The 18,141-nt window shown below is 44.9% G+C and overlaps 1 protein-coding gene across 1 annotated transcript in view; it reads left to right on the top strand.

Moving 5' to 3' along the window:
- Window positions 1-18,141, top strand: part of sorcs3.L (sortilin-related VPS10 domain containing receptor 3 L homeolog) — a 147,789-nt gene that overhangs the window by 40,217 nt on the left and 89,431 nt on the right. Inside the window, exons 2-3 of the mRNA XM_041570087.1 lie at window positions 4,703-4,770; window positions 12,130-12,229. Coding sequence (XP_041426021.1) covers window positions 4,703-4,770; window positions 12,130-12,229 — 168 coding nt within the window. The remainder of the gene's footprint in view (window positions 1-4,702; window positions 4,771-12,129; window positions 12,230-18,141) is intronic.

Genomic DNA, 18,141 nt, shown 5'->3' with positions numbered 1-18,141 from the left:
TTCGGATTCAGTTCAGTATTCGGCCGAATCTTTCACAAAGGATTCGGGGTTTCGGCCGAATCCAAAATAGTGGATTCGGTGCATCCCTAGTAAAGACATGATAATGATAATAACCCATAGCAGTCACTTTAAACCTTTGGTTCTTATGGACTGGGTGTAGAACAGGCATTGGATCTTGTGTGTTTGACTATTGTCACTCCTTCAGTCTGTGTGTGAGTTCAGTTCCATTGACTTCCCCTCGTGACCCTTATAAACTGGGGATCCCCCTTCTCTTTGCTAACTAGATATTACTGGGCCCCACAGCAATATTGTTTTATCAATATTTATTGAAATTGGATATGAATTAGGGCATCATGGGGCCCCTATAACTCCTGGGCCCCCCTACAGCCTCAGGGTCTGCTTCCTCTGTAGTTACCCCCCTGCTAAAACCTGCCTTTGTGCATTGCACTCAGATTTGTCAGTGCTGGGCTGGAACAGGAGTAATGGGCCCAATAGCTCCGTGTGCAGAACAGTGCAGTGTGTAGCAGTTCAGCAAGTTCAGTTCTCTCAAGGTCCATTAAGCGCGTCCCTTCCATAAGTCCAGTCTCACAGTCACACACCTCTTCATACTCAGAGCAAATTGTACTCATTCTTGTATTTATTTGCCCTGAACATATAAAGCTGGGCCCATCCCCTGATACAAACAATAGAAGGACCCACGGCTGGTTGTGGAAATGCGACGCCGCATGCCATACACGATGTACCCACAGTTAATGAGAGCTATTAACATGCTGTGAACACAGGCCAAGTCATTAAGATGCAATTTATTTCCATATCCGATACAGAGTCGCAGAAACAAGTTGCTCCGTTTGAAAAAATAAACGTGGATTGGGGGGGTCAGAGAATGCGGCGTCTCAGTGGGGGGCACAGGCTGGGCATCAAGCGGCACAATCAGCTGCAAGTGATCCTGGGGGCAAATGTTTGGTCTTATTTTCAAATCCAGCCAAAGTCAGTTACAAAACCAGCCCAAAACTGACCAAGAGGCACTTCAAAAGTAGCCCAAAAATGGTGGAACAGGTTTCAATAAATATTGGTAAAAAAAAGGTCAAACTCTAGACATTTTGGTGGACAGCAGATTGTTGCTCCAAAATTGTCTGAAATTGAGGAAAGTCACCGGAAAATGTGAGAATACTCAAGATGGGAGACTGGGATACAGAGCCCAAAATCTGGTAACTCCTGACTTCTACACAATTGAGTCCCATTGCATGCTGGGTGTTGTAGTCTTACATTTAACTTGGCAGTTGGCAAATTGTTTAAAAAAACTACATTACCCAACATGCATTGGGAGACACAGGCTGGGCACAATAAGGGCAAGAAACTGGTTTTGAAAAGTACAAACCAGCCAAAGGCCCAAAAGGTACCCAAACCTGTACCTTGGCTAGTTTGCCTGGGCTTTAAATTAGTAGCCCAATTTGACTGGAAACTGCCACCTGGCAACCCTGTACCCAACACTTTGTGCTCATTACATACAGCTCCTCAGGGTCGTGGCCTATGACTTATAGTCTGACTTATGGCTGGGCAGGTGCCTGGTACCTGTTCTGTGGCTCAAATCCAACCAGGCCAAGCTCAGGGGAGGGGCTTAATTAGCCAAATCCAGAGAAAAACCCTTGTTAACCCCAATCATCGGGGTTTGTGATGCCCAACTCTGAGTTATGTGCTGGAAGGGGCAGATATTATACTTTGTAGCCTTGTTGTGTGCTGGGAGCAGTGTGACTCCAATAAGTAGTTCCTCAGTGTAACGCTGCACTTTACTGCCCCGGGCCCCATGTGCCAGGAATTTGCTGCACAACTACATTGTGTATTGGTGCATTCACAGAGGTGCATTGGTGCATTCACAGCAGATCTGCTTCATTTCCTGCTAAATCCTATGAGTGCAGCAGTGTATAGTGCAGTGGGGTTGGGACAGAACTACGTTGAGTCCTGATGTTTTGTACAGTACTGCACATTGCTATATAGTGGAGTAGATCTGGGGCATTTCTTGTAGAACTGCACTGTAGTATCTGACTCTGATCTGAAACACCAGGTTCCGCTCATTATACTGCTACTGCCCCCCCCACTATTGACTTATGGACTCGCCCAGCAGATCTGTACTGAGCACAAGTACATGTGGGGGGGGGCAAGGTATGTCTAGAACTAGATGGAGACAGTAGGACAAGATGGAGACAGTAGGGCAAGATGGAGACAGTAGGGCAAGATGGAGACAGTAGGCCAAGATAGAGACAGTAGGACAAAATGGAGACAGTAGGCCAAGATGGAGACAGTAGGGAAAGATGGAGACAGTAGGGCAAGATGGAGACAGTAGGCCAAGATAGAGACAGTAGGACAAAATGGAGACAGTAGGCCAAGATGGAGACAGTAGGCCAAGATGGAGATAGTAGGACAAGATGGAGACAGTAGGGAAAGATGGAGACAGTAGGGCAAGATGGAGACAGTAGGCCAAGATGGAGACAGTAGGCCAAGATGGAGACAGTAGGCCTAGATGGAGACAGTAGGCCAAGATGGAGACAGTAGGACAAAATGGAGACAGTAGAGCAAGATGGAGACAGTAGGACAAGATGGAGACAGTAGGACAAGATGGAGACAGTAGGGAAAGATGGAGACAGTAGGGCAAGATGGAGACAGTAGGCCAAGATGGAGACAGTAGGCCAAGATGGAGACAGTAGGACAAGATGGAGACAGTAGGGAAAGATGGAGACAGTAGGGCAAGATACAGTAGGACAAGATGGAGACAGTAGGATAAGATGCAGACAGTAGGGCAAGATGGAGACAGTATGACAAGATGGAGACAGTAGGGCAAGATGGAGACAGTAGGGCAAGATGGAGACAGTAGGCCAAGATGGAGACAGTAGGACAAGATGGAGACAGTAGGGAAAGATGGAGACAGTAGGGCAAGATGGAGACAGTAGGGCAAGATACAGTAGGCCAAGATGGAGACAGTAGGACAAGATGGAGACAGTAGGGAAAGATGGAGACAGTAGGGCAAGATACAGTAGGACAAGATGGAGACAGTAGGATAAGATGCAGACAGTAGGGCAAGATGGAGACAGTATGACAAGATGGAGACAGTAGGGCAAGATAGAGACAGTAGGGCAAGATGGAGACAGTAGGGCAAGATGGAGACAGTAGGCCAAGATGGAGACAGTAGGCCAAGATGGAGACAGTAGGACAAGATGGAGACAGTAGGGCAAGATACAGTAGGGCAAGATACAGTAGGACAAGATGGAGACAGTAGGATAAGATGCAGACAGTAGGGCAAGATGGAGACAGTAGGGCAAGATGGAGACAGTATGACAAGATGGAGACAGTAGGGCAAGATGGAGACAGTAGGGCAAGATGGAGACAGTAGGGCAAGATGGAGACAGTAGGGCAAGATGGAGACAGTAGGGCAAGATGGAGACAGTAGGCCAAGATGGAGACAGTAGGACAAAATGGAGACAGTAGGCCAAGATGGAGACAGTAGGCCAAGATGGAGACAGTAGGACAAGATGGAGACAGTAGGGAAAGATGGAGACAGTATGACAAGATGGAGACAGTACGGCAAGATGGAGACAGTAGAGCGAGATGGAGACAGTAGGCCAAGATGGAGACAGTAGGACAAAATGGAGACAGTAGGCCAAGATGGAGACAGTAGGCCAAGATGGAGACAGTAGGACAAGATGGAGACAATAGGACAAGATGGAGACAGTACGGCAAGATGGAGACAGTAGGGTAAGATGGAAACAGTAGAGCAAGATAGAGACAGTAGGACAATATGGAGACAGTAGGACAAGATGGAGACAGTAGGACAAGATGGAGACAGTAGGACAAGATGGAGACAGTAGGACAAGATGGAGATAGTAGAGCAAGATAGAGACAGTAGGACAAGATGGAGACAGTAGGACAAGATGGAGACAGTAGGGCAAGATGGAGACAGTAGGGCAAGATGGAGACAGTAGGACAAGATAGAGACAGTAGGACAAGATGGAGACAGTAGGACAAGATGGTGACAGTAGGACAAGATGGAGACAGTAGGACAAGATGGAGACAGTAGGCCAAGATGGACACAGTATGACAAGATGGAGACAGTACGGCAAGATGGAGACAGTAGAACCAGATGGAGACAGTAGGACAAGTTGGAGACGGTAGGACGAGATGGAGACAGTAGGACAAGTTGGAGACGGTAGGACGAGATGGAGACAGTAGAACTAGATGGAAACAGTAGAACTAGATGGAGACAGTAGCACAAGATGGAGACGGTAGGGCAAGATGGAGACAGCTGGGAGTTGTATTTCAGGGCCCTTTGCTGTGACATTTGTTTAGGTTGCAGCTGCGTGGGTGGCTCACGCTATTTGAATAATAAAGATTCCGGGGGTGCAATTAGACAGCACATGAATGTTTTCCCTACAAAGCACTAGTGGGACCCCTGGTGATTCCCTGTTTGTTCCCTGAACAAATGTTCAACAAATTAACAGCATTTAATTGATCGCTCCCAGTCGTCTCCATTTCATATGCAAACTGTCTGACGGATTAAAGGAGAAATCTCCGGCTGCAGGAATTAATGCAACTCATCATTATTCTTGTTGTTTGATCCCCACTAATACCCCAGGATTAATGACATCGACTGGGGGGTCCCCGGGGTATTTTGTGATGCAGAGACTTATTTTGTCTCCTCTTTCTCTTCCAGGTGATCCTGATCCTGACAAAACTCTACGACTTCAACTTGGGGAGTGTAACGGAGAGCTCGCTTTGGAGGTAAGTGCCCCTCCCCGGGGTATAAACAGCAGCTGTCAGTTAATCCCTCCTAGGGAATAAGTGACTAAATGCTCATATTTAAAGTGCTAATCCTAATTCATCCTAATTATCCATGAATAGTGCATGGCTGCCCAGAAATCACTGCAGTCTGCAGCGTGTGCCTGAATCAATTACTATTAATAAGCCCTGCTGGATTCCATATGTGACTGTTTATAAGAGGGGTGAGGGGGCAAAGCTAAAATCCTGAGACACATGATTGGCTAATTAGCAATTAATTGTCATGTCTGCACAACTGCTCAGCTTCCAGTGCAGCCTGCAGCACAACTGCTCTGATGACAATATACGGCTACAGGGAAGGTTATTGCAGTAACAGCTAATTCCTAGTCTATATCTCACTATATAGTAGTTGAGGTTGATAAAAGACACGCCCATCAGGTCACGCCCTCACCTGTCAGTCAGATGTGAGTGTCGGCTGCTTTTGTGCAACTTGATTGGACGCAACTTGGTCAGACTCTTGTGAAACCTGCACACCCCCAATATCTGGGCCCCGCCCCCCTGTATCCAATGATTTATTGCTGGGAGTTCCCTGCACAGATGCTGCTCCGGAACTCACCCCCAGATTCTGCTGAATCCCCTGAAAACTCCACCAAATCTGACATTTCTGGAACAACGTGAATTAATTGTTCTGAGCCGACGGCGCCGCACGTTATGTTTTCCAGATGGTTTTCCCTGTCTCTTTTCCTCCTGCCGGGAATTTCTTAGTAAATCTGCTGCATCAGCGCGCGGAGCCTTTAAGGATTTCCACTTTATCGGCCCATTTTCTCTTTTTGTCACTCGATTTCCTCCGTTTTGTTACATGACCTCCTCCTAAATCTCCCAAGTCTCCCACATTGTGGAATTGTTTTACTTCTCCCTAAAACTGTAAACACTGAACTGTTCTGATCCCTATTCTGCTTCTTCCCTTCCATTTAATATTCTTCTCTAATCCTCTTCTCCCCAACATTCTTTTCTAATCCTCTCCTCCCCTTTTATTCAATAGTCTTCTCTATTCCTCTTTCCTCCTTCACTTCAACATTCTCTTCAATAGTCTTCTCTAGGCCTCTTCCCCCCCTTCGCTTCACCATTCTCTTATAATTCCCTTTCTCCTTCTATTCAATATTCTTCCCGATTCCCCTTCTCTCCTTTGCTTCAACATTCTCTTCTAATCCTCATCTCCCCTTCTATCCAGTATTCTTCTCTATTCTACTTCTCCCCTCCCCTTCACTTCAACATTCTCTTATAATTCCCTGTCTCCTTCTATTCAATATTCTTCCCGATTCCCCTTCTCCCCTTCACTTCAACATTCTCTTCTAATCCTCTTCTCCCCTTTTATTCAATAGTCTTCTCTATTCCTCTTTCCGCCTTCGCTTCAACATTCTCTTCAATAATCTTCTCTAGGCCTCTTCCCCCCCCTTCACTTCAAAATTCTCTTCTAATCCCTTCGCTTCACCATTCCCTTATAATTCTCTTTCTCCTTCTATTCAATATTCTTCCCGATTCCCCGTCTCTCGTTTGCTTAGACATTCTCTTCTAATCCTCTTCTCCCTTTCGCTTCAACATTCTCTTATAATTCCCTTTCTTTTCAATATTCTTCTCTATTGCTCCTCTTCCTCCTCTTCAACATCACTTCTCATACTTCTCTTTACTTCTACATTCCCTCCTTCTCCTCCTTTCCTGATCCCGATTTGTCTCTCAAGTAGCAGAACTAGTTGCCCATGCCCCGGTCCCTCTACCATCAGGAAAGTTTGATCAAACAGAACAAATGAGCTCTGCATAAACAAACCCCTTACCCAGCTATTGCTTGTGCCCCAGGCTTACAGATAAGAAGAGGTTTGTGAATTGGTAACAAACCTCTCTTCCCGCAGTTGCTGTAAAGAACCAGAAATTTACACAATGAGTATTTTCCTGCTCAGTTTAGTGCAGAAATAACAAATAGACATTTATTTATAATAACAATAGGCAAAATGTTCAGAATGTTCTTTTTCCCCCTGTTTAAGTAATAAAGTCTGTTAGTGTCGCTCTCATGATTCTCTCATATGAGACTTGCCCCAGTGTCTTGCACTTCCATCACTCACTTTGCTGCACTTCTGGCTGTAGGATGAAGGGGGGCCCTTGTGCTGATAACAGAATATTGGGGAGCCATAGTGAAAGGTGCATGTTAGTAGGGATACACTGAATTCAGAATTTGGTTCGGGATTCGGCCAGGATTCGGCCTTTTTCAGCAGGATCTGGCCAACCCGATTTTGAATCCTAATTTGCATATGCAAATTAGCTTCTGAGAGAGAAATCGCGTGACTTTTTGTCACAAAACAAGGAAGTAAAAAATGTTTTCCCCTTCCCACCGCTAATTTCCTTATGCACATTAGGATTCAGTTCAGTATTCACTTTGTGAAGGATTCGGGGGTTCGGCCAAATCCAAAATAGTGGATCCGGTGCATCCCTACATGTTAGGGTTCAGTTCCATTCAGTGGGAATAAAACATCTGTTTCTTTGTCCCTTTGACTTTCAGCAGATTAATAACATGGAGGAGATGTGGCCCCGCACTCAATTCCCCTGGTCCCGTCCTATAAATCATAGCGTCGCTGTCACTGATTCTAATCGAAGGTTACGGAGAAGCGCGTCCCCTGCCTCATGCGACGACTCGTTACTTTGCACAATTACTTACACAAACGTGACCCCAGCAATCCCATTACCTGTGCCAGGGCTTCTCCCCCTCCCCCAATAAGCCACTTTCTCTGGGTTCATTATGGCGCTGAGCTGCAGCATTTGCTAATTAGTGCAAAAATCAGCTTAATCTCTGGCAAAATGATCCATTCCATTAGAATTGATCGGCTAAACACTGAGACTTCGCATAAGGTGCCTTTGTCAGGTCCCACTGCTGATGGAGAGACGTTTCCATTCCGCTGCGTCTACACAAACGTGATGGGGCCACATTATCAGCTACGGCTGCTCAGGAGGATTTACTAACTAGTTACAGCTCCTGTTATACGTACTCCCCCCCCCACTAATTGCTAATTCAGAGGCAACTTCGGGCGACTTCGAAAAAACGAAATGCTCAGAGTACCATCCTGCCGGCGATTTACATTGAAGCCAGAGGGGAGGCAGTTTGGGGAGATTAATCGCCACGAAGAAGAGGAGATTTGTCACCGAGCGACTATTCTCCCCGAATCTGAGTGTGTGTCTCTGCCCTTACTCATAACAAATCCAGCCGCGCCCGGATCCAATAAAGAGAATTAGTTCTAATTTCAATACAGAGATGTCCAGCACTGGGGCAGTTAATGTTCATCTATTTAAGTCTAAAAGTAGGGATGCACCTAATACAGGATTCAGTTCGGGATTCGGCCTTTTTCAGCAGGATTCGGATTTGGCCGAAACCTTGTGCCTGGCCTAACCGAATCCTAATTTGCATATGTAAATTAGGGGCGGGTAGGGAAATCACATGACTTTTCATCACAAAAGAAGAATTTTTTCCACTTTTTCCTTTCCTACCCCTAATTTACATATGCAAATTAGGGTTCGGATTCGGTTTTCGGTATTCGGCCGAATCTTTCACGAAGGATTCGGGGATTCTGCCGAATCCCAAATAGCAGATTTGGTGCATCCCTATCTAAAAGGTTTGGGCTTTGTAGTTGCGCAAGTGCTGCAGATCCACAACCTGGTGTGACCCCAAGTGCTCGTCCTGCTTTGGGTAAATCCCCCCAATATTGGCAGCAGAAAAGAAAGAAGAAACAGGAGACCGACTCAGAGTTGCCCGGGGGGGGATAAGGTGACTGTGACTCTGCTCTTTCATTCACGTGCCGTTCCCTGCGCTACATGTTCCTCCTGGGATAAAAGCCTCAACCTCTGTCCCCTTATATTGATTTTCTTATTAATTAGCCATCGTCCAGGTAATATGGTCACATACTGTCATCAATGCAACCTCTAGTTATATAAGAATAAAAATAATAAGAACATATCTGTCTTACTTCCCCCCAACACTTACACAAGGGGAGTTTTTCCTGCGCTCCCTGCGTTTCGCTTTCATTCAGTCGCAGGGGAGCGCAGGAATAGACGCACTCAATTATTGTGAAGGGGGCTGTACTCAGACGCATGTAAGCAACAAACGCAGGTGAAATGCAACATGCTGTGTCCCCTGCGGCTGAACGAAAGAAAACGAAACGCAGGAAAAACTGCCAGTATGTACGAGTCCTTATGTCTGTCCCTTCCCCCATCTACTTAAAGAGCTGAGGCTTTTTCAGACTTTCTACTATTCATTTTCCAGTCTCTCATTCATACAAGCAGGGCCGCCGTTAGAAATCATGGGACCCTGTACAACAAAATTTTCGGGGCCCCGCCCATGGCGACCCCCAAGCCCCATCCCAGATCCTGCCCACTCCACATCACAGTTAAAAGACCACAGAGGCATCAGCGTTAAAAAAGGTAACCCCCAAAATACCTCCCAACATTTTGGAAGTAAAAAGAGGGACAATTTTTTTTTTTCGCACGAAGCGCAGCGTCATTTTTTGACCACGCCCCCTACAAAGTATCTCATTTGCACCTGTTAGCTGTTCTGTGCTCTCTGCTAAAAGCCAATTAAGTGTTTTTCTGGCTGTTCAGTGCAGAAAAAATCGGGACTTTCCAGTACAAATGAGGGACTGCGGGTTGAGCTGTCAAAAGAGGGACTGTCCTTCCGAAAAAGGGACAGTTGGGAGGTTCCCCCCACACACACACGTTATAAAAAGCTATTGGGGACCAGTGCCCTCCTATAAGTTAAAAACAAACATTGGCACCAGGGCCCCCCATAAAAGTAAAAAAAAAATATTAAAATAATACATTGGTGGCCAGGGGGTTAAAAAACCTAAAAAAACCCCACATTGGTGTTCAGTAGAATTGAACTCGCGGCTTCAGGACTTCAACTTCGGCTCCTTTCGTGACTCCGGGTCTTTTCGCGGCTTCAGGACTTCAATTTCGGCCGATCAGAATCTCTGTCACAGGGAGATGATTCCGACTTCTGCCTTTTCCCGGGCGTTTGTGCTGACGGCAGAGATATTTATGGGAACAATAAACGCGGAGGCGTCTGAATATTTCATCGGATTGTTTATCCGCGAGTTACATATTCCCTAGATCTACAGTCGCCCCTTCATCGCTTGTAAAAAGCTTTCTGCCCCCCCCCCCGTGCGCAGACACAGCTCGTGCTTAATGGGCGAGTGCAGAAAAAAGAGGATTTTACGGCGTTTTTCACTGGTAAATAAATACACGGATACGGCACTGGCGCCATAAAAGCGCTGTAAATAGTGTTCAATTTCGCCTGCTCTCCGGATCCACGTTGTTGCACTTAATCTCACGCCGTCCTCACCCGTGAAATAAAATCCTGAAATAATTCCCCAACCTTCCATCTGCTACAGCCATAGAGTGATACTGAGCATCTAATGCTTCCCTACATCTAAATCCGCCAGATAAAACTCCTTCACCGACATAATCCGCCGAACAGCGAAGGGCAAATAAATTATTCGCACAAAAGCCACGTGGCCCGGCCGGGAGATCAGATAATGGGCAAGAAGAGCTTACGGGACTCAGATTCCTTCTTCTTATCACATTAAAGTCAGACTATTCCTGTCCCATTAACGTGTCACTCCCAAACTAAACTAATGGCCACCACGTATCCAACCGTCATTTATTCCCTCTAAACCCCAAACCATCAGATAAGGGGAGAGACTGTAAGAGAAGTAGGTTTATATTTCAGCCTTGTAATCCCTCATGTCTGACAATGATTGATTGCAATTATCTCTCCTCTGTAACCATTTCTATTCCTATTTATTAATTAATGTAACTTTATAATCAGTTTATTTTCTCCTTGACATAAAATTTATAATCAGATCTCTCCCTAACTGACCTTCAGACTGGGCCCCCTTAGCTCAAAACAAGGTTACAGATATATAGAAACATTGGGGTAACAGTCACCCTGCTATAGTTCCAGGGGTACCCAGGACACAAATAAACACTCACCCCAAATCTCCCCCTAACTGGCCTTCAGACTGGGCCCCCTTAGCTCATAACAAGGTTACAGATATATAGAAACATTGGGGTGTCACCCTGCTATAGTTCCAGGGGTACCCAGGGTACAAATAAGCACTCACCCCAAATCTCCCCCTAACTGACCTTCAGACTGGGTCCCCTTAGCTCATAACAAGGTTACAGATATACAGAAACATTGGGGTGTCACCCTGCTGTAGTTCCAGGGGTACCCAGGGTACAAATAAACACTCACCCCAAATCTCCCCCTAACTGACCTTCAGACTGGGTCCCCTTAGCTCAAAACAAGGTTACAGATATATAGAAACATTGGGGTGTCACCCTGCTATAGTTCCAGGGGTACCCAGGGTACAAATAAACACTCACCCCAAATCTCCCCCTAACTGACCTTCAGACTGGACCCCTTAGCTCATAACAAGGTTACAGATATATAGAAACATTGGGGTGTCACCCTGCTATAGTTCCAGGGGTACCCAGGGTACAAATAAGCACTCACCCCAAATCTCCCCCTAACTGACCTTCAGACTGGACCCCTTAGCTCATAACAAGGTTACAGATATATAGAAACATTGGGGTGTCACCCTGCTATAGTTCCAGGGGTACCCAGGGTACAATCCTTTACCTTCCTGGTATAAATATAAATACATATTGGGTGGGTAACTAACTGTACATCATTATAGGTCTGTAGCTCATGAGTTGATATTCAGGTGTTTGGCCAGTATAGGGCAGAAAACCCCCCAATAGTTCCCAGATATTCCCAGATATTGCCCACTTGGTTCTGTCCTGAGGTTTATGTGCAGAATCAGTGAAATCTGTAGAAATATTTAGAACATGAGCCGTTCACAGCAGGAGAGAAGGTTCTGTCCCATTTTATTGAGGCAGAGAAATAACTGGAAATGACCTTTATCATTGGCTCTGATTCAGGAGACGGATCAATATTTCAGTGGGACCAACCCAGGCCCAGAGATAAGGACTGATAATATAAATAAATATAACGTTATGTGACACTTGGGGGGTCTGGCCATGGGGCTCAGGGTATGTGTCAGGTTCCTTTATATTTGTGATTGGAATGTGAGTTCCTAGGCCAATCTAGAAAGTTGCACCGCAGAGAATAATGAAGAATTTGGGAAGGAGGGAATTGGGGGGGGGATATTGAAGGATTTGGGGGACGCTGGCCCCAGTTAAGACTCTACATTGTTATCTCAGTTGATAGAAGCCAATGGCGTGGGTGTTTATTCTGATTATTATTATTATAATATTATTATTCAGTGAGGGCGGGACTAATATTGGAAATATATTTATTGGCAGATCCACAGACTATGGGACGACTTACGAGAAGTTTAACGAGAAGGTCGGATTGAAGACGGTGCTGAGCTATTTGTATGTGAGTCCCACCAACAAGAGAAAGGTAAGTCTGTACCCCAGTTATACCCGCGGGGCAGTGCCGCACTCCAGGAAAGGGTTAAAGGAAGTCAGACCCCGGCAAAAGAAATGGAACCTGTGAACAATTAGGATTAGTACATAGGGGCAGGTTTCATCATGTAGGGGTTGAATAAAGGGAAGGGCTATATAAAGGAGAGTGGTTGTATAAAGAGGAGGGGCTGTATAAAGGGGAGGGGCTGTATAAAGGAGAGTGGTTGTATAAAGAGGAGGGGCTGTATAAAGGGAGGGGCTATATATGGAGGCGAGGGGGATAATGTTATAATTCTATGGGAAGAGGGGGAGCCGGGTGGCACAGGTATGAGCCGACCGTGTGAATGTACAAAGAATAGAAGGAAATGTCTCAGCAGGAGCCATAAAGATGGAACCAATGGGGGGGGGGTCAGGAATATCTAATTACAATTAACCTTGTGACAAAGTCTCACTATAAGTCGCGTGAAACACCGAAGGACTAACAACAAACCGACTCTCTTGTTTATCATCAAATTCCTCCGCTAAATAATTCCCTGGGGCAGAAAATCTATTCCTTCCCATTGACCCAATCATTTTTATTGAATGAAAAGTGTTGTATCAATGTAACGGGACTGCGGGAGATTCCGGCTGCGGTCAATTTACATGGACAGCGGAATCACCAGCAAGGACCCCCGGAGATGGTTCAGCCGAGGCCCAGACTGTAGGGAGGGAAGCGGTTCTGATCCATTACACAAACTGCTGTAACACTAACACCTTCAGTCATTTACCCAAAGCTCCACTAACAGAAGCGGCACAGCTATGGGGGCAACATTGGCACCACTGACACACTTGCCTTTGTAATGCTAATCTCCTGAAGTTGGACATTTGTTGGTACAGAAAGTAAGACTTTAGGATATTTTGACTTCCCCTGTACAGCACAGTGTACACTTCAGTATATTGCAACTGTCACATTCCCCAGATGGCAGTCGGTGAATATCTGGTCTATATCACGTTCTGTGTGTTCAGGTCACTGCACTGGTTTTGGTCCATAGATGACTTCTTGTGTTCTACACAGGGGCGTAACTAGGCTTGACCTTCCTATATATTTATCTTTATTCCCTATTAATAACATTGGGATCACTGACCTTCCTATATATTTATCTTTATTCCCTATTAATAACATTGGGATCACTGACCTTCCTATATATTTATCTTTATTCCCTATTAATAACATTGGGATCACTGACCTTCCTATATATTTATCTTTATTCCCTATTAATAACATTGGGATCACTGACCTTCCTATATATTTATCTTTATTCCCTATTAATAACATTGGGATCACTGACCTTCCTATATATTTATCTTTATTCCTTATTAATAACATTGGGATCACTGGCCTTCCTATATATTTATCTTTATTCCTTATTAATAACATTGGGATCACTGGCCTTCCTATATATTTATCTTTATTCCCTATTAATAACATTGGGATCACTGACCTTCCTATATATTTATCTTTATTCCCTATTAATAACATTGGGATCACTGACCTTCCTATATATTTATCTTTATTCCCTATTAATAACATTGGGATCACTGACCTTCCTATATATTTATCTTTATTCCCCATTAATAACATTGGGATCACTGACCTTCCTATATATTTATCTTTATTCCCTATTAATAACATTGGGATCACTGACCTTCCTATATATTTATCTTTATTCCCTATTAATAACATTGGGATCACTGACCTTCCTATATATTTATCTTTATTCCCTATTAATAACATTGGGATCACTGACCTTCCTATATATTTATCTTTATTCCCTATTAATAACATTGGGATCACTGACCTTCCTATATATTTATCTTTATTCCCTATTAATAACATTGGGATCACTGACCTTCCTATATATTTATCTTTATTCCCTATTAATAACATTGGGATCACTGACCTTCCTATATATTTATCTTTATTCCCTATTAATAATATTGGGATCAACCATCATTTACTGGCCAGGTTGAAACCCTATGTGTAACCATAGAGGAGGCAGACCCTGTGGCTGCAGGGGGGCCCAGGAGTTATAGGGACATAAATTAACCGCTAAACATTTTTGGGGCCTGACAAATAATTTGCAGTGGGGCCCAGTAATATCTAGTTACACCACTGGTTGTGCAGAAGCTTCAATGGAATGTGGTTGGTGGTTGTGGATAGTTTATTGGTTGTGTTGGATGTTGCCAGTTAGTAACAAGGACTTGACTCCACCAATGAAATCAAACCCTTTGTTATAATTAGGATTGTGCAATGAGAAGGGGGCCACTCTTGCTCCCATAGATGTGCCATGTTTCTATATGGAGCTGTAGCTGGTAAGGCAAGGGGGCATTTCATGTGGGTAAAATTATATGCCCCCTAAATTAAAGTGTCTCACTTAATGAATACATTGGCCAAAGGTATCAACGTGTTCTTTAAAACAGTCCCCAAAAACACAGACGTTATTTTCTCGTTCTCCATCTGGGCTGAAATAGGTTTGAGGCATCTGTGCCAATCGGCCATATTGAGCGAGTAGCTGCCCGGGCACCGGTGGGCACTTCTTGTCGCCCAGAACAGCAGGAATGGAATTCATGTTTGTGGCGTATAATCAATCTGTTTGACACCTTCGATAATTTCGCACCCATTTAGGCGCCGACCCTCCCTCCATTCTGCGCCAGCGGCAACGTAACCCACTCACCGGCCAAGTCTGCTTCTCCCTCATCCATAATAATGAATATTTCATGGGACTACTAATTGTATCTGAGAGGGGGGGGTTTGCGTGAACTCCCCCCCCCCATTGTCCAACTGTCTGTCTCATTGGCTGGGAGCCCTGATTTCTGCATCTTGTTCCTGACGGCATCTGATTATCGCAAAGTGTTTTTCTCGTCTTCGTCGGATTAGCAGGTTATTTGTGTAGGAGAAGGTGTTACATTAACTACTAATTGATTTTTTGATGAGAAAACTAATGACTTGTTCCGTGGCTGGAGATGAGGTGCCGACTATGTCACTGGAACCACAGACTTTACAGGTGTCCCTGCTGTACAGACATAAAACCAACCAGTCTCTATCTTGTCCTACTATCTCCATCTTGCCCTACTGTCTCTGTCTGGTCCTACTGTCTCCATCTTGTCCTACTGTCTCCATCTTGTCCTACTGTCTCCATCTTGTCCTACTGTCTCCATCTTGTCCTACTGTCTCCATCTTACCCTACTGTCTTCATCTTGCTCTACTGTCTCCATCTTGTCCTACTGTCTCCATCTTGCTCTACTGTCTCCATCTTGCTCTACTGTCTCCATCTTGCCATACTGTCTCTATCTTGTCCAACTGTCTCCATCTTGCCCTGCTGTCTCCATCTTGCCTTACTGTCTCCTTCTGGTCCTACTGTCTCCATCTTACCCTATTGTCTTCATCTTGCTCTACTGTCTCCATCTTGTCCTACTGTCCCCATCTTGCTCTACTGTCTCTATCTTGCTCTACTGTCTCCATCTTGTCCAACTGTCTCCATCTTACTATACTGTCCTCATCTTGTCCTACTGTCTCCATCTTGCCCTACTGTCTCCATCTTGCTCTACAGTCTCCATCTTGTCCTACTGTCTCCATCTTGCCCTACTGTCTCCATCTTGCTCTACAGTCTCCATCTTGCCCTACTGTCTCCATCTTGCTCTACAGTCTCCATCTTGTCCTACTGTCTCCATCTTGCCCTACTGTCTCCATCTTACCCTACTGTCTCCATCTTGTCCTACTGTCTTATCTTGTCCTACTGTCTCCATCTTGTCCTACTGTCTCCATCTTGCCCTACTGTCTCTGTTTGGTCCTACTGTCTCCATCTTGTCCTACTGTCTCCATCTTGTCCTACTGTCTCCATCTTGTCCTACTGTCTCCATCTTGTCCTACTGTCTCCATCTTACCCTACTGTCTTCATCTTGCTCTACTGTCTCCATCTTGTCCTACTGTCTCCATCTTGCTCTACTGTCTCCATCTTGCTCTACTGTCTCCATCTTGCCATACTGTCTCTATCTTGTCCAACTGTCTCCATCTTGCCCTGCTGTCTCCATCTTGCCTTACTGTCTCCTTCTGGTCCTACTGTCTCCATCTTACCCTATTGTCTTCATCTTGCTCTACTGTCTCCATCTTGTCCTACTGTCCCCATCTTGCTCTACTGTCTCTATCTTGCTCTACTGTCTCCATCTTGTCCAACTGTCTCCATCTTACTCTACTGTCCTCATCTTGTCCTACTGTCTCCATCTTGCCCTACTGTCTCCATCTTGCTCTACAGTCTCCATCTTGTCCTACTGTCTTCATCTTGCTCTACTGTCTCCATCTTGTCCTACTGTCTCCGTCTTGACCTACTGGGGGTAATTTATAAACACTGGGCAAATTTGCACCTGGGCAGTAACCCATAGCAACCAATCAGAGGTTTGCTTTCAGTGTTGAACCTGCAGCTGGATGAAAAAAGCTGATAAGTGATTGGTTGCTATGGGTTACTGCCCAGGTACAAATTTGCCCAGTATTTATAAATGACCCATATGGCCTCCATCTTGCCCTACAGTCTACATCTTATCCTATATTCTCCATCTTGCCCTACTGTCTTCATCTTGCCCTATTGTCTCCATCTTGTTCTACTATCTCCGTCTTGCTCTACTGTCTCCATCTTGCTCTACTGTCTCCATCTTGTCCTACTGTCTCCATCTTGCTCTACTGTCTCCATCTTGTCCTACTGTCTCCATCTTGCTCTACTGTCTCCATCTTGTCCTACTGTCTCCATCTTGCTCTACTGTCTCCATCTTGTCCTACTGTCTCCATCTTGCTCTACTGTCTCCATCTTGCTCTACTGTCTCCATCTTGCTCTACTGTCTCCATCTTGTCCTACTGTCTCCATCTTTGCTCTACTGTCTCCATCTTGTCCTACTGTCTCCATCTTGTCCTACTGTCTCCATCTTGCTCTACTGTCTCCATCTTGTCCTACTGTCTCCATGTTGCTCTACTGTCTCCATCTTGTCCTACTGTCTCCATCTTGCTCTACTGTCTCCATCTTGTCCTACTGTCTCCATCTTGCTCTACTGTCTCCATCTTGTCCTACTGTCTCCATCTTGCTCTACTGTCTCCATCTTGTCCTACTGTCTCCATCTTGCTCTACTGTCTCCATCTTGTCCTACTGTCTCCATCTTGCTCTACTGTCTCCATCTTGCTCTACTGTCTCCATCTTGTCCTACTGTCTCCATCTTGCTCTACTGTCTCCATCTTTTTGCACCATTGCCATTTTGCTCTGCTGTCAGCCTGTAGTTCTAGTACCTATAGCTGGTACCTGTGTATAGTACAGTTGGATATGAAGGAGAACATAAACCCAAAGATCTGGAGGACTTCTCAGTAAATGTTCTTAAACATCTTATATAATTTATTTTGCCTCTATACTGGTATAACCCCTGCTCAGTTGGTATTCCTATAATTCCTATAACACATTGTGATTTGCTGAAGTTGCTTCCCATCTAGGCTGTTACTCTGCTTTGGTAAATTCTACACAAGTATCATGTCATTATTGACGTAGTTCTGCTCTTGGCTCTTCATTGATACCCGCTGAGCTGCCGCCGGGCACATTTAATAAGGATAATCTTTCTTACATTATGTACAAGTTCCTGGGAAACGTCTGGTTTTGTCATGAAACAACATGGGAATTTCATCCTATTTACTTTGCATCTCTTGTGCCATTAACCCTTAGTAGAGTGTGAGATATTGCAATGGCTTCTAATTAGCGGTGACAAACCTCTGCTAGAAACCCACCCCTGGTCCTGCCCTGGTATCACCATCAGGGACTTCAGGGGTTAAATCCCTTGCAGAGAATGAACTGCAATTACACTGAATAAGATACAGACTTTGAGGTGATGATACAATAT

Source organism: Xenopus laevis, chromosome 7L (assembly GCF_017654675.1).
Source record: "Xenopus laevis strain J_2021 chromosome 7L, Xenopus_laevis_v10.1, whole genome shotgun sequence".
Taxonomy (NCBI): Eukaryota; Metazoa; Chordata; class Amphibia; order Anura; family Pipidae; genus Xenopus; species Xenopus laevis.
The sequence above is the reverse complement of the archived record's forward strand: the minus strand, read 5'-3'. Positions and strand labels throughout refer to the sequence as shown.